Source organism: Halichoerus grypus, chromosome 3 (genome assembly GCF_964656455.1).
Source record: "Halichoerus grypus chromosome 3, mHalGry1.hap1.1, whole genome shotgun sequence".
Classification (NCBI taxonomy): domain Eukaryota; kingdom Metazoa; phylum Chordata; class Mammalia; order Carnivora; family Phocidae; genus Halichoerus; species Halichoerus grypus.
This window is the reverse complement of record NC_135714.1, coordinates 13,406,533-13,428,936: the sequence shown is the minus strand read 5'-3', so window position 1 is coordinate 13,428,936 and position 22,404 is coordinate 13,406,533. Positions and strand designations below refer to the sequence as shown.

At 45.6% G+C, this 22,404-nt stretch overlaps 1 protein-coding gene across 1 annotated transcript in view; it reads right to left on the bottom strand.

Annotated features, from left to right (window-relative positions):
• LAP3 (leucine aminopeptidase 3) overlaps window positions 1-16,196 on the bottom strand; it is a 31,318-nt gene extending 15,122 nt beyond the window's left edge. The window contains exons 1-7 of the mRNA XM_036072094.2: window positions 16,040-16,196; window positions 13,635-13,750; window positions 12,273-12,327; window positions 11,710-11,815; window positions 10,455-10,614; window positions 8,731-8,895; window positions 5,609-5,767 (exon numbers count right to left, since the gene is read on the bottom strand). Coding sequence (XP_035927987.1) covers window positions 5,609-5,767; window positions 8,731-8,895; window positions 10,455-10,614; window positions 11,710-11,815; window positions 12,273-12,327; window positions 13,635-13,750; window positions 16,040-16,141 — 863 coding nt within the window. The 5' untranslated portion in view covers window positions 16,142-16,196. The remainder of the gene's footprint in view (window positions 1-5,608; window positions 5,768-8,730; window positions 8,896-10,454; window positions 10,615-11,709; window positions 11,816-12,272; window positions 12,328-13,634; window positions 13,751-16,039) is intronic.
• Between the last annotated feature and the right edge of the window lie 6,208 nt (window positions 16,197-22,404).

Sequence of the window (22,404 nt, the reverse complement as noted above, 5' to 3'; positions counted from 1 at the left end):
CTTCCAAACTCATTCTATGAGGCCAGCATTACCTTAATCGCCAAACCAGGCAAAGACCCCATCAAAAAGGAGAATTTCGGGGCGCCTGGGTGGCTCAGTCGTTAAGCGTCTGCCTTCGGCTCAGGTCATGATCCCAGGGTCCTGGGATCGAGCCCCGCATCGGGCTCCCTGCTCCGCGGGAAGCCTGCTTCTCCCTCTCCCACTCCCCCTGCTTGTGTTCCCTCTCTCACTGTGTCTCTGTCAAATAAATAAAAATCTTTAAAAAAAAAAAAAAAAAAAAAGGAGAATTTCAGACCGATATCCCTGATGAATATGGATTCCAAAATCCTCAACAAAATTCTAGCTAATAGGATCCAACAATACATTAAAAGGATCATCCACCACGACCAAGTGGGATTTATCCTCGGGATGCAAGGGTGGTTCAACATTCGCAAATCAATGTGATAGAACACATTAATAAGAGGAGGGAGAAGAACCATATGGTCCTCTCAATTGATGGAGAAAAAGCATGTGACAAAATACAACATCCTTTCCTGATTAAAACTCTTCAGAGTATAGGGATAGAGGGAACATTCCTCAAGTTCATAAAATCCATCTATGAAAAACCCACAGCGAGTATCATCCTCAATGGGGAAAAGCTGAGAGCCTTTCCCTTAAGATCAGGAACACGTCAAGGATACCCACTCTCGCCACTATTGTTCAACATAGTACTAGAAGTCCTAGCAACAGCAATCAGACAACAAAAAGAAATAAAAGGTATTCAAATTGGCAAAGAAGAAGTCAAACTCTCTTCACAGATGACATGATACTTTATGTGGAAAACCCAAAAGACTCCACCCCCAAATTACTAGAACTCATACACCAATTCAGTAATGTGGCGGGATACAAAATCAATGCACAGAAATCAGTTGCTTTCTTATACACTAACAACGTAACTGTAGAAAGAGAAATTAGAGAAACGATTCCATTTACAATAGCACCAAAAACCATAAGATACCTCGGAATAAACCTAACCAAAGAGGTAAAGGATCTATGCTCTAGGAACTACAGAACACTCATGAAAGAAACTGAAGAAGACACAAAAAGATGGAAAAACTTTCCATGCTCATGGAGCGGAAGAATAAACATTGTTAAAATGTCTGTGCTACCCAGAGCAATCTATACCTTCAATGCCATCCCAATCAAAATTCCAATGACATTTTTCAAAGTGCTGGAACAAACAATCCTAAAACCTGTATGGAATCAGAAAAGACCCCGAATCGCCAAGGAAATGTTGAAAAAGAAAAACAAAGCTGGGGGCATCACGTTGCCCGATTTCAAGCTATATTACAAAGCTGTGATCACCAAGACAGCATGGTACTGGCACAAAAACAGACATACAGACCAATGGAACAGAATAGAGAACCCAGATATGGACCCTCAACTCTATGGTCAAATAATCTTTGACAAAGCAGGAAAAAACATGCAATGGAAAAAAGACAGTCTCTTCAATAAATGGTGCTGGGCAAATTGGACAGCCACATGCAGAAGAATGAAACTCAACCATTCTCTAACACCATTCACAAAGATAAACTCAAAGTGGATGAAAGACCTCAATGTGAGACAGGAATCCATCAAAATCCTAGAGGAGAACATAGGCAGTAACCTCTTTGACATTGGCCACAGCAACTTCTTTCAAGATACATCTCCAAAGGCTAGTGAAACAAAAGCAAAAATGAACTTTTGGGACTTCATCAAGATAAAAGCTTCTGCACAGCAAAGGAAGCAGTCAACAAAACAAAGAGGCAACCCACAGAATGGGAGAAGATATTTGCAAATGACACTACAGATAAAGGGCTGGTATCCAAGATCTATAAAGAACTTCTCAAACTCAACACCCAAAAAACAAATAATCAAGTCAAAAAGTGGGCAGAAGATATGAAACGACACTTCTCTGAAGACATACAAATGGCTAACAGACACATGAAAAAATGTTCATCATCACTAGCCAACAGGGAAATCCAAATCAAAACCACATTGAGATACCACCTTACACCAGTTAGAATGGCAAAAATGGACAGGGAAAGAAACAACAAATGTTGGAGAGGTTGTGGAGAAAGGGGAACCCTCTTACACTGTTGGTGGGAATGCAAGTTGGTACAGTCACTTTGGAAAACAGGGTGGAGGTTCCTCAAAAATTTAAAAATAGAGCTACCCTATGACCCAGCAATTGCACTCCTGGGTATTTACCCCAAAGACACAGATGTAGTGAAAAGAAGGGCCATATGCACCCCAATGTTCATAGCAGCAATGTCCGCAATAGCCAAACTGTGGAAAGAGCTGAGATGCCCTTCAACAGATGAACGGATAGAGAAGATGCGGTCCATATATACAATGGAATATTACTCAGCCATCAGAAAGGATGAATACCCAACTTTTACATCAACATGGATGGGACTGGAGGAGATTATGCTAAGTGAAGTCAGTCAAGCAGAGAGAGTCAATTATCATATGGTTTCACTTATTTGTGGAACATAAGGAATAGCATGGAGGACATTAGGAGAAGGAAGGGAAAAATGGGGGGGGAATTGGAGGGAGAGATGAACCATGAGAGACTATGGACTCTAAGAAACAAACAGGGTTTTAGAGGGGAGGCGGGAGGGGGGATTGGTTAGCCCGGTGATGGGTATTAAGGAGGGCACGTACTGCATGGAGCACTGGGTGTTATAGGAAAACAATGGATCGTGGATAACCATATCAAAAACCAACAATGTATTGTATGGTGACTAACATAACATAATAAAATTAAAAAAAAAAAAAAAAAAGACAGCATTCAAACATGAGAGCTAAGAAGGGTTTCAGTTAGCAAAAACCCAAACTACTTCCCCTGAATAGGCTTCTATAACTACCTAGTGACTTTTCTGCTTCCAGTCTACAAGAGTCCAGAAGCCACCTGCTTCACAGCCTGAGCTTGGGGCCGGGGCTCTGACTGTAAGTTCTCACTGAGATCTGCTGCTGACTTGCCCTGGCGACTCCGGAGTTGAGTTTAGAATCGGTTTAGAATCCCTGCACAGAGGGCTGCTTTCCTCAGACATTAAGGCCTAATTCTCACTTGCCTCAGAAGCACCTGATAATTAGATGGCTGTCAATTACACCTAGAATTAAAGATGATCCACTGGCTCAGAATAAGAAAAGCAGCACACTCTTGGTTCAAGAAGTCCAGAGAGAACCCCATGGGGTGGGGTGGGGGGCAGGGAACACACCAGTACATGAGGTCATTCTGTCTACTCACATCTTTCTCACTCTCCATGGATAGGACTACAGTTCAAAGTAACCACCAAAGAGCAGCAGTTACCACCGCTCACCTTTTAGATCTCTCTCAAATCCATCCATTTCTTTTCTACTGCATCCATCCTGGTGAGGCCACCATCAAGTCACTGGGGTGTCTGCCATGGCTCCTATAAATTCAGGTCTCCCTGGTACCAGTCTTACCCCCTTCATTTCATTCCTCACACAACTACCATTTTTACCAAAATAAAAAATATCTACCTCAACAAACATCCCAGTAGGCTTTGTGTGTGTGTTTGTGTGTGCACGTAAAAAATCATAAGCAGATTCTAAAATTGATAGGTAAATGCAAAGGACGCAGCTAAAGTAATTTTGAAAAAGAAGAGCAAAGCTGGAGGACTCATTACTACATGTCAAGACAAAGCTGTACTCATTAGACACTTGGTCGCAAGGTCCTGGGGGCAAGGACAAAGAGACCAGAGTTAGACCCCACAATAATATGGCCAACTGATTTAACAATGGTGCAAGGTAGTTCAATGGAAAAGGATAATCTTTTAAACAACCAGCTTTGCAACAAATAGACATCCATATGGAAAGAAAAAAAAAAAACAATGCTTTCCACAGCACGCACCAAAATTCAAAATGGATCATAGCCTTAAATGCTAAAACTGTAACACTTAGAGAAGAAAACACAGACTCTCCTGGCTAGAAACCCTTCAGTTACTTCCAGTTATTCTTAGAGCAAAGTCCAAAAGGCAACCGGGCCCAGAACCACCCATCTCTGCCCCCGTCTCCACCCGCTGTGTGCTTCCTTCCCCGCCGCGCTCTGCTTCAGCCGCTCTCTGTCTGCAGGCCTTCCCTCAGGCCTTCCCTCGTCCTTCTCACCTTGCAGCTCCTCCCTGCCCTCCTCCCTGCTGCACTAACTGCTCCTACCATTTCCCTCTTTAGCTAAACCTGTCACTCCTTTGAAGAAGCTTTCTCTAAACCCAAAGACTAGGTCAGGCTTCCTTGCTAAAATATTCTCATAGCACAAATTCAAGTATGGATTTAAATTAACCATAAACTTCACATTGAGCATTAATGCTGCATCGCGATATTAGCCCACGACAGTATAAAATCATCACAATTAGCAAGACAATTAAGAACAGCCTAACTTTCACTCTCTAATTTTTATTTGCTGTCGTGCTTTACAACAGACACTTAAGTTTTATGTCTATGACTGCATACGGACGTAACTTAAAAATCAATACGCATACTGTGAATAATATAAGCTTGAACCTTTTAGTGATGGGCCAGAATTATTGTTTGGAGACCAATGCTTCGAAGCAGAGAAGGTAGACCTCTGGGTAGAAGACAGAGGATGCTAACATCAGGAAGACCCCGCTGGCAGCCAGTGCTGCCCGGGCTGGGTCTCACGGCACCTGGAAGCATTCCTGTGAGGGCTGTACTCATTCACGTTCCACAGCATCTGAATGGGTGCCCACGTGTACTGGAGACACCCAGATTTTACAGATCTGTACAACCATTTTCCAAAGTAGTTTCCATGGACCATGAGTCCCAAGAGAAATCAATTCCCTCCCAAAGGAAGCCTAGAAAATGCTACATTCTGTGCCCTGAGAAGTCCTGTAGTTAAAAAAAAAAAAAAAAAAAAAAACAGAACAAAAATCTCATGTGTTTTACCTACCCTAGTTTTTGGCCAAGTAATCCTTTTTAACCCTCATGCTTAATTAGCAGCCAATGCCTCCCACGGGAAATACGGACCTATACCGGGGAATACGGACTCCTCCACCTCAGCTTCTCCTGGCTTGAAATAACCAGACAGTTCCCGATTCTAAGGAATACTTATGGTTTAATAAGATTAATGGGAGCTAGGCTGGTCAGCTAAAGAAAGCAATCGGAATCAAGCGAAGGGGCAATGACATGATGATCCAAACAGCTCCATCCCCATTATCCACACGAGGGAGCTTTAATATCCACACAGGAAAATCAAAGTGTACGGTGGAAAGATCTTAGTCATTTTAAAGACAGACCTGAGTTTGACTTCTGACCCTATGCATGAGTTATAGGGCTCTGAGCAAATTACTTCACCTCTCCAAGCCATGCTTTCCTTACCTGCAGAGGTGTGCCTAACTCCTAGGAGTAAGAGCAAGGATAACACATGTAAGATGCCTAACAGAGTCTCTAACACACGGTAAGCATTTTATAAACGGCAGCTTAATACATTTAAAGTAACATATAAGATTGGACCGAACACCATGCTTGTGAAGCAAACTTCACATAAACGATACAAGCACATACAAAGCATTCACCAAATACAAAGCACAGAGACATAAAGAGGTACCTGTCGAAAGTAATCCCCTTCCCAACGAACACCAGGGGTGCTTCGCCTGCATTGGGGCTGCCTCTGTAGTGAATTTCCAAGAAGACTGGAGGCTCGTCAGATCCTTTGGCCACACTTAGGAATGATCCCATTTCCTGTTCCTCAATCCAAGATTTGGGTCTACAGTGCAGAAAAGGAGAAAAGTCAATATGCTTCATTATCTCTATTTCAAAATAACTTAGAAAATATTTATGTGTAAAACTCTTAAAACATATACACGTGTTAATGCTTCAATTATCACATCCTACTTGCTTTCTGTATATGCTTGGGCCACTTGATTCTGAGCCTGTTTCCTCATCTATAAAACGAGGTTGGGGCACCTGGGTGGCTCAGTTGGTTAAGCATCTGCCTTCGGCTCAGGTCATGATCCCCCACGTCTGGCTCCCAGCTCAGCGGGGAGCCTGCTTCTCCCTCTCCCCACTGCTCGTGCTCTCTCTCTTGCTATCTCTCTCCCTCTCTCTCTCTCTCAAATAAATAAAATCTTAAAAAAACAAAAACAAAATGAGGTCACTGATACATCTGTCAAAAGATGAGCTACAGAATTACTAAGAGAGGGCAACGCCTTCGGGTCCCCTCCCTCCTTGGAAGCTTTGTACTGTCACTTTGCTGTATCGCTCAATAAACTTTGCTTTGCTGTCCCCCCCCCCAAAAAAATGAATTACTAAGAGAATTCACCCATAATACATAATACAATGTCAGGTAACAGGACAGAGTCGATAAGTACTTATTGCTTGATTTGTTCCCCCTAACCTACTGATGTGTATCTACAGTTTCACGTAAGATGAAGTTGGCAGAGCTCTGAGACCATAAAGGATGCTTAAAAGCAGTTACAGGGTGCAGTACTTTATTTTTTGTATTTCTAAAAATGACCCAAAAAACCAACTAATAAAAACAAAAAAAACAAAGAAAACAAAAAATCCAATAAAGCTACACTCCAATGACTGCACTAAAGTATCACAGTTCTTTGCTGTTTTAGAATTGCTGGAATTTGATCTTTTCAACCTTGTCACACTGCTTCTCATGGTTTCAACTGCAGTCTGAGATGTCTGCGTGAAGTGGGAAAACTAGTAAATACTTAAACACGGGATCACTGGGGGTGATCCAATGGGAACAGTCTGTAATGCCAACCAGAAAAGAGATGCCATATCGCTATCCCTGGCAGGTGACGGGTACAAAGGTCTTTGTATTGAATTCTGGCCACAGTTAACTAGGCCAGGAGAGAAATCCTACACTCCAACAGGCAAAGCAGTAAAAACTACATCCAAGGAGCGCTCCTCCCTACACTTGCCTGGCCACTCATTAAGATCATTAAATGGGTTTCGCCATGGGGAGATGGCCACCAGACTTCAGAGGGGAAAGAATATAAAAACAGAAGGGAGGACAATGAAAACACCACTTCAAAAGCAGCAAGGCTGTACAAACTCAGTACTTGATGCTTTACAAAAGCCCTGGCCTTCTGGAAGTCCCGTCTGTATTTCTCTGACTGACAGCCATCTACACAAGAGCAGCTGTCTGTTTAATGGGTTAAACCCTGCCCGTCTGACCCGCCTCATCGCTGCCTGAACCCTTCCTTGGCTTCACAAGCCCTGGTAGTTTCCCAAGGGGCCACCGCACACTCAAGTCTGCACCTGAAATGCCCCGCCCTACTCTCTCTCCATCTAATTGCGATGGCCATCTTCCAGACTGCTTAGGCACCATTTTCATTGGCAAGTCTTTCCGGCTCTTCCAGAAGCCTCCTTGACTAGGATCCTCTGTGTACCCCTTTTCTCTGCCTATTCCTGCCTATAAGCTGCTCGCTTCTTTGAGGGCAAAGACCCCCCCCCCTTTGTGTGCCAAATTCCCAGGCACACACAGGAAGCGCCCTCAGGGATGTGTAACCACACGGACACCGTCTGCTGACACAAAGTAGCTCTGGTGCCTCCTCAAAGGAAACAAGGAAGAGCCTTTGCCAAGACCCCTTCATAGAGACTAAAGCTGACCACAGGTTAAATACATGCCAGCCATTCCAAAAATGTCATCAAGCTCTGAGTCCTATGTTTTCTATAGATTATACATTTTTATTCACTCCGTCTAGACCACAGGGATTTTCCTGAGAAATGTGAACTGTAGTCACAGTTAAGCACTGAAGAAGTCTTTTAAGTGCAAGCTCCCTTAAGATACAACATTGGAAGTAAAGAATTATTTAGGTAAAGCAACTATCTATTGATTCTTTTTAATTCTAAATCCCCCAATGCTCAGACCTGGTTTGCTTTAGGGGTTATGGGGAGATCGCAGGAGGATAAAGGAACTGGAGGGCAGGCATTTATGTCCTGCAGCCCAGCTGCTGACGACGCCCACTCAGGCCTGCCTGGGAACAACAGCTCCGGTACCGAATCTGGGAATCTACAAGGCACAATTCTCATTCATACCAACTTATGAATGCTGTGCTCTTTACTTTTGTGAAAAAGAGAAAAGATAGAAAGAGCTCACACAAAGGAAACATGATATATAAATTCCTCAACAAACGGAACAGAGTTACCATTTGATCCAACAATTCAACTCCTAGGTACACACTCAAGAGACATGAGAGACATGTGTTCACACAAAAACATGTACACTAACGCTCACAGCCCCATTACTCATGGTGTCCAAAAGGTAGGAACAACACAATGCCCACCAACTGATGATTGCAATGGTGGAGGGGACACGACAAGATGGAAATGAAGAGTGCCTGCTAATGGGTACAAGGTTCTCTTTGGGGTAATGAAAATGTTTTAAAATTGATGGAGGTAATGGTAGCACAACTCCGTGAAGAGAGTAAAAATCGATAAACTGCCCACTTTACATCGTATTTATATTGTATGCTAGGTGAACTGTATTTCCAAGAAAGCTGTTACAAACACACACACACACACGCAGGATGTAGTGTGAAGTCAGGGTGCTCCCTCAAAGGCATGAAAAGAACCTCAAACTGAGCCCTTATCCCAGCTTGTCTGTGGCTACCGGTCCTGAGTGACTCCTCTGGACACTGAGGGCGCTGGACTCTTAGGAGCTCCAAGGCTCTTGCCGTAACACCCTGAGTCGGTGACGTGACCCTGCATTACCTGATGTGGACCTCTGTTTTACTATTAGCACCTCTGAGATTCTTCTCAATGATTTGGGCAAATTTGGTTGGTGTCATCTCATTGGCTGGAGTCTCCATCAAGTGCCGTGCCAAGTTCTGCCCAGAAGCAAAGAGGACGCCCTTCTGCCAGGCCTCCTGGTCCCCGCTGGTGGAAGAAAGCACAAGGTCACTGTCAGACAACCTCTCAAGATACTGACTGTACTGCAGCTAGGAGGGCTCTTACCCTATAAAAACAAAAGGGGAAGACCCCAAGTGCAAAATGGACACACAGGACCTGGATCATTCTCTGCTCTGACCCAGGGCAGCAGATACAAAGAGCTAGAAAACAGGGCCCTAGCTGAGCCGAGGTAGAGGACAGAAGCATTTCACATTTCACGTGCATGAAAAAGAGGTGGACTGATGGGTCCCTGAAGCCCTAACTCTAACACACAAACCAATGGAAGAGGTTTCCATCTTGGGTGCCTGGGTGGCTCAGATGGTTAAGCGTCTGCCTTTGGCTCAGGTCATGATCCCAGGGTCCTGGGATTGAGTCCCGCATCGGGCTCCCTGCTCAGCGGGGAGCCTGCCTCTCTCTCTCTCTCTGTCTCTTATGAATAAATAAATAAAATCTTTAAAAAAAAAAAAAAAAGAGGTTTCCATCTTCCCAAAGGCCCACTGTGTCCTCCTTCACTGCAGCAGGGAGGATGCAGCCCCAGGGGCTTGCTGTGGAGCAAGCACACTGCAACAGTGGAGCAAGCACACTGCCAACAGTCCTGATGTGAAAGTGAAGGCCTTTCTGCCTCCTTTTTGCCCGGGTCAGGGCTCTGAACACAACTGCACCAAAGGGCAAGGACCAGCTTTAAAAGAAAAGATATGGGCATGTGTGTCACGATCTCAGATCTTATGCACAACAGGAATTAATACAGGTGGCACAGAAATGGGGGATTTGCCATGTGCCGCGCACTTGACAATGTCTTTCGATCACCATAAAAGCCCTATGACATTGGGATTACAGCTCTACTGAACAAATGAAGAAAGCGAAACAAGAGATTTTGGTCACTTCGCTGAAGCTGCCCAGCCAGCAAGTTGGGGAGCCAGGGTTCAAAGCCAGGCTGGGCGGTCCCAGAGCTCTCATCCCAAACCACTCCTCACAGCTGCCCACCCCCGGGCTATATCAAGACGCCCACTGTCCTCATAGCGCCATCTCCTGAAGTCTCACCTCTGTCTATTCCTGATGGCAGAGGCGTCATCTCCTAGAACCCAGGAAAGATAGGGTTGCAGTGTAGTAGGTGCTCAATAAGTCTGCTGAAAAATGACCCTCCCCACTAGACCATGAGGGCAAGGACCCTAAGCCCTCTCTCTGTATATCCTGGCATTTGACACAGTGCCAACAGATACTGGCTAAATGGAAATTATTTGTATCAATACTTGCTGGGACCTGTCTGTCACATTCTCCCCTCTTCAGAGAGCCAACTTGGTTTGGCTTCCTAGTAACCAGCAAGCATGGAGGGGCCTAGGAAGCCACGGGTTGAAATACGAACCTGGCAAAAGCCAGGAGCAGAATGTGAGGACAGTCACCACACTCGTAAAATGGCTGAGGTGATGGGGGAGGTCCCAGACAAGCCATGTGGCATGCCCATACTGAGAAGCAGGCAGCTCACACCCAAAGGCCCGACTATCTGAACGTCAGGAAATGCAACCCTAATCTTGGTTTTGTTCCATCACCTTCCATGGAGCTTCACTGACACGACAACCTTCTTCTTCTGCTTTAGGTCATCGTACTCAAAGAGACCAAGCACTGCTCCTTCTGCAGCCGCCTGCGCATCTCCACAGGGATCCACCTCCACGGTAGAGATTTCCAGGTCTTGAACCTGCCTGCACCCCGCTTCAAAAGGACAGAGAAAAACCAGAAAAAATGGGAGTCAGTCAGAAGCAACCCAATAGTGGAAGGCAGAGGCATGACTGTGGGCTGAGAAAACAAGAGGTCTGGGGTTCAAATCCCAGCTGACACTTGACCTTTCTGAGCTTCCTTCTGCAAAGTGAGGATGTGTCCACATCTGACAGACAGTGGGAGGACAGACTCACAGATAAAAGGGCTGACCCAGCTCCTGGTAGAGTGGGGCCTCAGAAGTGGCTGCTATTATTGTACAACTTCTGAAACACCAGAATTTCCTGACAAAGCTTTCCAGTCACCAAGAGCTTATCAGATTAAAAATGGCAGAGGAATGATGACACTGAAATTATATCCAAAGAACTGAGTAAAGTCCATTAGTAACACAGCATTTTATGAAGATCAGGTCAGCAAAAAGTCTCAAATAAAAGTTATGAACGAATCACTCAACATGAACTTTGAAAGTAGATTTAACAAACAGAGACGATATCCACAGGGCCAAGGATCAATCAAGGTAATTATCACTGCCTCAGCAATGTCTCTCAAAGCATCTTTAACCACAGTCTCTAGGTAAAGGCCTCATTCTGCTGCTCAGCTCCGAAGTGACTCAGTGGCATCTATCTCAACTTGTAAACCATGCACGTGGCAAACGGGGACAGACACCTACCATCCAAGCACCCCACACTTTGCATCCATTTCCTCTAACTGCAAGTAAGAGGATTCCACGTCATTTAAAAGTCAGGCAACAAGAGGTTTGTATTACAAAAAGGAAAAAACCCACCATAACTTTCTGGTAACATAGAGCTCTGGGGTCAATACTGCATGAGAGAACAATTAATGGTTGTGAAACCTGCAAACACAAGCTATGCAAATATCAAAACTAAAATTCCAAAAGCTAACGTTCTGTATCCACGTAAGGCCAGGCATACCGTGTAAGGGAAACCGAGCATTTGCTCAGATAAGTGTTTTCTCTGTGAACATGGTGGGGGGTGGTGATAGTTACAAGGACCAAGCGAGCGGAAAGAGACAATCTTAAAGAGGACATCCTCGAGACTCTCCATCAACCTTAAACTTCAAAAGCGGAATCACCTGCAACAGCGGCTCTGATGTTTTCTTTGCCTTCGTGCCAGTTTTCCTGGTCGTCGACTCCAGCTGCCTTTCTGCCGAGGCCAACCACCACCACGCTGGGGAAGTCCTGTTCAGCACATGCACAAGATCAACCAACCACATCATGTCTTTAAAACATCTGTTTCCAACGGGGAAAGGTCTGTGAGCTCCCACACAATTACCTTCACCTCCACACAGGAACCTCCCGGTGAAATTTAGTTGTTTTGTTTTACCCTGTATCTCGGGAAAATTGTATCATTTGTGTTTAAAAGGTAGAGTGAGGATAATCTTGCAAATAATTCTACATAAGCCTGTGCCACAACTATGGAAACTGAACAACGAAAGCCTACAGACCGCGATGCAGTGCTTCTTAACAGCTAATTGCCTCTTTACAACCTTAAGTAATATTTGTGGCTTAACACAGGGATAAAAGCACACACACAATCAGATACAAAATTTTCTGCACGACTGTGCAGCCACATTACTTGGCACTCAGGAGGGGCCCACTGAGGCTTTGCCAAATAAAGCTTATCTTCATCTCATACCTCATGCAGACCATAAAAGGTTCGGGTTTTGCCTGCCTTCAGAGGAGGTCCAGATCTAAAACGAGAGGAAATATTTAAAAACTAGTTGTCTCTGCTCCTTTGGAAAGTGACATACACATATCTTTTGCGTGATTACAATACTCTGCTGCTTCTGTGAATTTGCTGCATTTATGTTTTTATCAAAATACAGAATTCTCTCAGGTCAGATTTTTCAGATGCAGCACTTCTAATTCTAGCTCAAAAATCATTTAGCAAACTTCCACACTGGATTTAGTACAAACTTATTTGAAAACAACTACAGAGAGCAACGCCTTGGATGGGTAATGTGTGGACACAGAGGGGGGCTGAGCTACAGAGGGGGATGAAGGCTGCCCCGAAACTCCCATCTTTCGTAATGGCCAACCTGACTGCAGCGTTCAGCGTGGAGGCTGTTGGGGTGGGTGGGTGGGGTTCTGTACAGATGGGATACTGGGCAATTTCCAAACAAAGGAGGTGGCAAAGAATAATTATAGTCAGAGGACTGGATGCCCTGGTGCCGCAGCTAATAGTTATCTGTCAGGAAGGCCAGGCTGTACCATACTCAAACGGTGGATTTTGGATTAATGAATTAATCACGGCACTTGAGAAGGCAGTCTACTGGTGAAGGACTGGGAATTGAGAAGGGATGCAAATTCTATCACCCCGGGATTCAACAATGACTATAATTATTAGACTACATTCCAACAGGTTATCTATAATCTGAATAATATGTACTTGCAGTGGCTTTAAATTGACACTTCTCTTTCTGCCAAACGTGGCCTGTAGCTCAGGAGTTGAAACTCCCAATTTCTGTACCTCCTCTAAATCGTATCTAATCTGAGTGCTCCCAATAGCAGGCCCCACCCAGATTTACTGAATTAGAATCTGTAGTCTAACTATACCCTTAGGTGATTCACTTTGAGACTTTGAAACTCAAGGCACACCAAGAAAGGAGCTGTACCTGTAAGCTGTTTTGAGCTAGTCTAGGGACAGGCTGTCCCCCATAAATGAAGGGGCATTAGAGCAGACAGGCTGGTGGGAAGGCAGGCGGGTAGGATGAGGGTGGGCTGAGGAAATCTGGTACTTTCCAGATCTTTCTAGGTCAGTCTCTCACAATATGTTTCTGATTTGAAGTGGCCTTATTGCCCAGAATTGTAGACTCACCCCTACTGAAAGGCAAAGTACCAAAGTGCATTCCAGGGGCAAATACTTTCACTTCCCCTGAGAAGATACGGGCCAACTTACTTCCCTTAATTTTTATCTACTAACAATAAAGCATAAGAAAAAAATTCTCTTTCGGTTTCAGGGCATTTTAAAAACTGGAACCCATAGGCGAATACTTACATGTTCAAAATTTCTCTCAACCTTCCGGACACCAATTTATCGAAATTCTCTCCTGCACTCGTAAACTGTGGCACATCATCTTCTTTGTCTTTGGTATATATTCCTAAAACAAGACCCTGAGAAAGAACAAGCGGAAAAAAAAAATGAGTATAATTAGAATAGATCCCCTAGGGGGACTCAGAGTTCCCCACGTTCCAGAAGAAGCAAATAATTCCACCCAAATTGTGTTCCCCTCAAGGCCAAAGCCAAAAAAGAAGCAGGTGCTGGGCAGTCAGCTACACTCACATCCTGCCTAAATGTTTCAAATTCCTGCCAAAGCAAGACCACAAGTACTACCTGTCCTGGGTCTTCATGATCCCTCCCAAGAAAGGGCTTTCACAGCATAAAGGGTTTTCTTTGCTTCCAAATAAAGAAGGGCAGAAAGGTGTTTTGTTTAAGAAAACAAATCCGTTTTTAACCAAGTTAGACCTCAAAGGGATTCAGAACATGCCACCCCAAAATATGCCACTTGGGCATATTGATTATTTTGAGCTAAAGGCACATGAGAAACAGCAGGTGCAGGAAGGGCTGATATCCCACTTTCTACCTAAAAGCAGGGCAAAAAATTTCCTTTAAGAAAGGTGCTCTCCCTGTACTAAGAAATGGATCCACACAAACAAACCTACTAAAATAACCCTTACCTTCCATTAATTTCCCCAGTATACTTCCTAGTCACTGTCACCCAATTTCCTGCCCCAGCCCAACCCCCTTTGTCTTGTTACATCCCCACAATTGCTCGTTCTCTGTTTAAAAAGGTATATAAGCTATCCTGACAGCTCAAGGCTTGCGGGTCTTCGTTCTCCTCTCGAAGATTCCCATGTACATGTAAAAACAGCAAATAAATTATGTACACTTTTCCCTGTTAACCTGTCATACATCCGTTTAATTCCCAGGTCCAGCCACAGAACCCAGCAGAGTAGAGGGAAGTTTTCCCCTCCCTACAATCTTCAAATGCAAATCTCAGGTATTCTGGGATGCTACCACAGTAAAGCCAATGGCTGCAGTTGCCAATACAAATCCGCACTCTGGCCAATTCCTAGGCTGAAAGAAGGATGCATCTTCACACAGAGGCATCCTCACAGAGAGCAGAGCCCTGTGCCCAGCACCTAGCAGCTCATCCTGTCACGCCTCAAAGAACCGAAAGAAGGAAGTCAACCTGGGAATCACTATTTGTCTTTGCGTGGCCATTTTTGACTTTAAAATGTTTTCTGCCTTACGGCAACTCTGTGAGGTGGAAAGAACACGTACTCCTCTTCCCACAGACCAGGAGACAGAAACCTGGTCTGACCTACTAGCCCATGTGCAACAGAACTGAGCAAGAATCCTGATTACCTTCTCTGACAATCCTACATCTTTTCCACAAAATCACACCGGTACTTGGAGCAAACAGCGTCCTTTCTCTTCTTCATCAAAAAAATACACTTCCTTGGTGTAACTTTTCCAGATTCTAATTCTCCTAAGACTGCCCACTGCCCGGAATTCGGTGGAACCAAGTGGGGAACTGAGGACACAGGACCCACCTGCCACCTGGGAACGATGTGGCACAGTACTGGAAAGAACACAGGACAAGGTATCTGGTCCCTTGGCCACCTGCGATACAGCTGGAGGCCGGAGCTCAATCCCTATCCAGAATATTCCTTGCCAGGGCCATTTTTTTTCTGGTCCTTAAGCATGACTCCCAAACTTGTGCTCCTTTCACCGAACCATTCCCCTTTCCAGATCCTCCACATCCCAATAGTGACCTTCATAATTTTTTTGAGCTCAATTAGATGGAAAAAGCTTTTCTCCTCCAAGACGCTCTCCTTTTAATTTCACAAAGATATGGGTCTCTGTGCAAAGCCCTTTTCCCTAGAGAGACGCTATTTTTCCTCTAGAAACTCTTTCAGGCAATTAGTTTAGTCCCGGAGGACCTGTTGTCCTGGCCTTCCACTTAAGGGGCATTGCGGGGGGTTGGGGGGGGAGTGGAGCCCGAGATGGGCCGCCTCTGGGACCTTAGAGGACGCCGCACCTCACCAAACGCGGGCTCCGTCCTAGCCACGGTGGCAACACCACCGGCACTGTCCTTTCCTGGGGCACAGCGCGGACTAAACAAAACAAGGACTCGGGACATGGCACAGAGTGCGAGCTCAGGACACGGTCGCCACAGCTATCACACTCTCTCGGCCGGAGTTCGGAACCTAGCACTCCCCCAAGCAAAAGATGGAAGAATGGACACGCTCGGCAAACAGCCAGGGGGATGGGCAGCCCAAAGCCACCTGCCCCTGCCAAAGCCCAGCTCCGCAAAGCCAGGGCACTTCTGAGCCGGGTTCTCGACCCGCCCCGAAGCTCCGGTCGCCCGGAGCGGGACTCCAGTGACGGCCTCTCACCTTCGTCATGTCTGCGGCGGCGAGACCCCGTGCCCAGAAACGCTTCACGCCCAGACGTCGGACGACGACTCGCCCGGCAGCCGGAAGGGGCAGCAAGAACATCTTCCCGGCTCGGCCCCTGCGCCGCCCTCCAGCGAGCACGTGGCGCCTTGGGGGGACGGGCGCCTGCCTGGGGGTGGGGCTTTCGGGGGCAGCGTGCGCGCGCTCAGGGGGCGGGGCACGGGGCCAGGGAGCGTGCCTGGCGGGCGTCAGGGGCGTGGCGGGAGGCCACCAGGGGCGTGGCTTTTGGGTGCGGACCGGCTTGAACTCGGACGAGCTTGGGCGGGACCGAGCGTGCGTGCGCCTGGGGGGCGGGGCAGATGTCAGGGGGCGGAGCGGGAAGGCACGCGCCCGCACACTGGGCGGTGCTGGGATGGACGCGCGGATCTGGCGGAGGCTCAGGGGCGTGCCAGCGTGCGTGTGCCTGTGCGCGCTGGAGCGAAGAGGCGGGCTCTCAGACAGGCGCGCTAGGAGAGGCGGGGTCTCGGTTACGTCATATAAGGAGGGGCGGGGATGGAGGCGGGGCTCCGGGTTTTCCTGTAGAGGTCTAACTGCATAGTAGAGGCTCTCCTGTCGAGTTATTTTTATTCATATCCTTTTTTGGAACTTTTTTGAACTTGCATGTGGTCCAGAGGTGTAATAATGTAAGACAGCCCAAATGTTTTGGAAAATAGGAGCTTTGTGAATAGTGCTCAATGTTTTAACACAGTTTTCCTTTTTTAAAAAAGGTTTTTAAAATTTTTATTGTAAAAAAATACATGGGGGCGCCTGGGTGGCTCAGTCGGTTAAGTGTCCTACTCTGGATTGCAGCTCTGGTCTTGATCTTGGGTCAAGAGGTTGGCCTCGCCTTGGCTCTGCACTCAGCAGAGTCCACTTGTCCTTCTCCCTCCCTTTCTGCCCTTCCCCTGGGTCATGCTTGTGTCCTCTCTTTCTCTCTCTCTAAAAATGAATAAAAATACATGGTTGAATGCAACTCTGAGAACATTGGGAAGCACAAGGAGGAAGGCATAAGGGAAGTTATCCTTAATGTTACACCACTGTCTGATCCTTATTTTAGCTGTATCTTTGTTTTTTAGCTTAGGGCACAGGGTGGTGGTGGGGATACACCAACTGCAGTGTGCTTCAGGGACCACAGCATTTACATTTTCATATACTTAACGGGGTAAGGGAGAAATAAATTTCATAGCCCCCAAGTAACTTTTTTGTCCTTACCAAACTGTTATTGACCACTTTGGGATGTAAGACTTAGCCATCAGTCAAACCTTAAGTTTACAAAGTGTTCACTAAGTTCTTTGTTAGAAACTGGGGATTTAAATGTCTGTGGCCTCAAGGACTTTATTATGTAGTAGAAGCAAGATATATCATGAATGTAAGAGATAAAAACAGACAGTATTTCATTGAGTGATGTGTGCCTTTGCCCCAGTTCCTTCTGCCCCCTTCTCAGCTTGACTAAGACTTTGTCTGATGGCATGCCATTCAGGAAACTTCGATAACATTCCAGCTGTGGGTTATGTGCACTTCCTTTGCTACCACAGCCCCTTGTTTCAAAGAACTAATTACCTGTAGGCTCACTGTATGTTTCCCCCAAGGCTTTTGTCTCTTGATTTCCAATGCCTAGATCTAGAGTGTAGACAGTAGCTGACACATACACAAGGTGTGCATATAATGTTTGAATGAAAGCATGATCAAGGTCTAGTGGATATAGCTTTGATAACTGAAGAACAGGCCTCACTTGTGGTCTTTAGATAATAAATGCAAAACCAAAAAAAACTTGAAATGAGCCAGTAGAATGAGAAGGATATAGATGATTGAAGAGGACATGAAAATACGGAGGAGTGTGAGGGAGGGTGTTGGCTTGGCTTGGGGTATGGGGATCAGGCCTGCCTGGAATGAAAGGTGGTTATAAAACAGAGTGATGCTGGATTAAAGAGGATCTTGAAAGGCTGGAAGAGTTTATAATTGATGTGGGAGTTCACATGGACTCATTAAGTACTTTGTAGGAACTGGGAGAAATAAAAGCTATGCTTTAGTACAATTGATAGAGATTGGCATGAAGCGTACAAAAAGTTGAGCAGTGTAGGTAGGGGAAAGTTATGCTTCCCTGGAAACTTGTGCATGGTCCAGAGAGACTGTGAACAGGCTCCTCTGGGGTACCTGATTCAGATTCCAAGGAACTTCTTTCACAACTCTGTAAATTGTTATGCAATGCAAATCTTGTTTATAGACATGATAATGTAGGTCAGAGTTGGAGCACTTGTGTTGGTGAACACATGGAGATTCAGGGAGTGACCACTCACTCGGAGAGGGCATGGAAGCTCCACGCCCCTTCCCACATATCTTGCCCCATGCATCTTGTTCACCTGTTCCTGAGTTATGTCTTTTTATAATAAACCTGCAATCTAGCTTCTAGATGACATATTCCATTGATTCACGTCTCAGGAGTGAGTGCTCCTTCTCCTCACTCCTCCTGAGGATGGAGTCAGCCAGACTTTTGAAACTTGGGTGAAGGATACTCCAAAGCTGAAATCCTTGCAGGATGAATACTGTGTTCTAGAAACCATAAATACTCCATACTATAAACATTACTGATGAAACACGGAGAAGAGAGATGTCCAGTGAATAATCTGACTCTGAAGGCTAAACATCTAGGGAGTGGAAAGAACTGACCGTCGGTTCCTTGAATACTGCTTCCCTGCTGAGAAGTCCAACGTGGCCCATAGACCATGTGGAACAGCCAAGAGGAGAGGAACTGAAGTCCTGGAGGCAGCTGCCAGAATCAAGCTCCAGAGGGGTGAGAATTGGAGTTCACATGACTCCAGCCACAGCCTTTGAGTCTTCTTGCTAAGACGTCAAGGAACAGAGGCAAATCATCCTCCCTATACCCTGTCCACATTATTACCCCACAGAAGATGTGAGCATAATAAATATTGTAGTTTTAAGCCACTTTTAAAAAATGTAGATCAAAGTTGATGGTGGCTCAGGCTAGGGTGCTGAAGTGGAGGTGTTGAGAAATTGTCAGGTTCTGGGTATATTTTTAAAGTGGAGGGATGCCTCGGTGGCTCAGTTGGTTAAGCGGCTGCCTTCAGCTCAGGTCATGATCCCAGGGTCCTGGGCTTGAGCCCCGCATCAGGCTCCCAGCTCAGCGGGGAGCCTGCTTCTTCCTCTACCTGCTGCTCTCCCTGCTTGTGCTCTCTCCCTGACAAATAAATAAATAAAATCTTCTAAAAAATAAATGAAGTGGGGCCATCGGAACTTCTTCATGAACTGGAGGTTGGGTGTGAGAAAAAGGAGTCAAAGATGACTCCAGTTTTTGGTCCAAGCAAGTATAAGGAAGAAGTTGCCATCAGTGAGGATGGGAACTAAGATGCCATCGACTAGGAAGGATGTGGGTGGAGCAGGTTTTTAGGCGGTGGTCAGGGTTGTAAGACGTCCACTAGACATCCAAGTGGAGATGTAGAGGAAGTAGCTTGATGTATGAGTCTGGAGTTCAAGAGAAAGTTCTGGGTTGGAGATATACATTTGAGAGTCATTGGCATGAAGATGGTACCTAAAGCCATGAGTCCATGAAAGGAGGAAGATGGACAGAAGGGGGAAAAAAGCAAAGTACCAAGGACTGAGCTCTAAGGGCCTTTAACATAAAGATGTTGGAACAAAGAAGAACCAGCCCAGAGAATAAAATGTAGCAACTAATGGGGCAGGAGAAAAACAGAGAGTAGTTCCTTGAAAAACGCCTTAAGATTTCTGTAAAATGGGAGAGGGAGCCTTCTTCCTTCTCCTCTCTCCTTCTCTGTCCCTGGAATGCAGACTTAGTGGGAGGAGCTGTAAACCACAAGACACAGGAAGCTCCTCACCAACAGCGTCTGGTCAGTGAATCATTTCTGACTTACTTTGTTTAGGCTACTGTTATTTTGTCCTTTCTTACAACAGCTGAAATGGAATTCTAACCAATACACACAGACAATATTAAAAAGCCTTGCTCAAGATATTTCAATTCTGCTGCCCTGGTTTCAACCTGAAGTGTTTCCCACTTCTTATTGGTTCTCATGCTTATTTTGGTTTTCTTTTTTCTTTTCCAAACTGGGCAGATTCTTGTGGAGGCTTGTTGGAAGTTCAGAATTTAGATTAATAACACAAATCATGATGCCACAGCATTATCTGGTTTCCTTTGATGGTGACTGTAGACAGATAAACCGTCAGATGGGCTGGTCTGAAGGAGGGGGATGTGGTCTGCCACTGCTCCTTAAAACACACATTTAGGGGTGCCTGGCCAGCTCAGTAAGTAGAGCCTATGACTCTTGATCTCTGGGTTGTGGGTTCTACCCCCACACTGGGTGTAGAGGTTACATTTTTTTTTTAAGATTTTTATTTATTTGACAGAGAGATAGAGAGAGAGCACAAATAGGCAGAGAGGCAGGCAGAGGAAAAGGGAGAAGCAGGCTCTCCGCTGAGCAGGGAGTCCAATGTGGGACTCGATCCCAGGACCTGGGATCATGACCTGAGCCAAAGGCAGCTGCTTAACCAACTGAGCCACCCAGAGGCCCCGGGTGTAGAGACTACTTAAAAAAAATAAAATTTTTAAAGAAAACCATACACATCTAAACTAATATAATATCATATGTTAATAGTCCTTCAATGAAAATATTTTTTAAACCTTACACATTCGTATTACAAAAAATAAATTCACAAAGAAGAGTAGCATTGTGAGGCGTGTTTGATTTTCATTTGAAGGTATTATGCACTATTGTAGGAAGTCATCAATTTATATTGCACTAGATGTATGAGAATCAAAGTGGGAGGAATTTGAGGAAGTTGGCACCATATTTCTGATATGGTTCATTAGTATGTTAGAGTCTTTTACCAGGCCAGGCTACATAATTTTCAGAGCGCAGCACAGAATGAAAATGTGAGGCCCCTTCTTCAAAACGATCAAGAATTACAAGATGAGGGGCGCCTGGGTGGCTCAGTCGTTAAGCGTCTGCCTTCGGCTCAGGTCATGATCCCAGGGTCCTGGGATCGAGCCCCGCGTCGGGCTCCCTGCTCAGCGGGAAGCCTGCTTCTCCCTCTCCCACTCCCCCTGCTTGTGTTCCCTCTCTCTCTGTGTCTCTGTCAAATAAATAAAATCTTAAAAAAAAAAAAAAAAAAAAAGAATTACAAGATGATTGGGGTGCCTGGGTGGCTCAGTTGGTTTAGCATCTGCCTTTGGCTCAGGTCATGATCCCAGGGTCCTGGGATTGAGCCCCACGTCGGGCTCCTTGCTCAACGAGGAGCCTCCTTCTCTCTCTCCTTCTGCCTGGTACTCCACCTGCTTGTGCTCTCTCTCTGTGAAATAAATAAATAAAATCCTAAAAAAAAAAAGAATTACAAGATGATGACAGCAGATCATTAAACCAAGTGTTGGGCGCTACTAAGTGTGGGGACCTATGCAACTACACAGATCACACACCCATGAAGTTGGCACAACCCCTTATATTATAGATTTGTGTGCTGAGAGTCTCCTGGCTGGAAACCCCTATAAATAGCTCTGGCGTTGAACACCATGCTCAGCTTCATAACATTAATGGTGTAATGTCACCAAAGCCAAGGAAGGAGGGAGGTTGCCTACTGATTGAGAGCTCAAGAGTTTCCAAATGCTCCCAAGATTAAGGAGCACAGCAGCAGAGCATGTTTCATCCTATTTGTGAAGAAAGAGGCCCTGCATTTGCATCTCCATGACAACACCTAGCACTGCTTGTTTGTAATTTTGCCCTAAGTTAGGAACAATTTCAGCTGCAAGCCGCAGAATGTTGGACTAACAGAGGCCTAAACAAACAGCAGTTTGTTTTTCTCATATAATAACAAGTCCAGTGATAGGTTTTTCCAGTGTTAGTTCAGCCGCTTAGTGTTGCCTTGGTGTTCTTCCTCTTTGCTTGGCCGTTCCTTCATGGTTGCATGGGGCTATAGGCTTCCTATCCAGACTCAAGGTAGCAGGAAGCAGGAAGAGATGGCACCAGCTACATCTGTCTTCCCTTTGCGTCGAACCTACCAGCAATGCTGATCCCACAGCGGCTTCCCTCCTCAAATTGCTTTCCTCTGCATTGAAATCTGCGGAGGGTGGCCCCACCTGCAGAGTCGGGCCACCTGCCTGCCCCCACCTGCTGGGAAAGTGAAGCTTCTGGCTGCTCCCTAAAGAGGTGGGACTCCCAACGGGGGTATTCCCTAACCAAAGGGGGAGGATGTAAGAGGTTCTGGGACGCCAGCAAACCTGAGAGGCCCATGCAGTCCCGTACAGTAGTCCCCCTTATCTGCAGTTTCACTTTCTGTGGTTTCAGTTACCCTCTGTCAAAAAG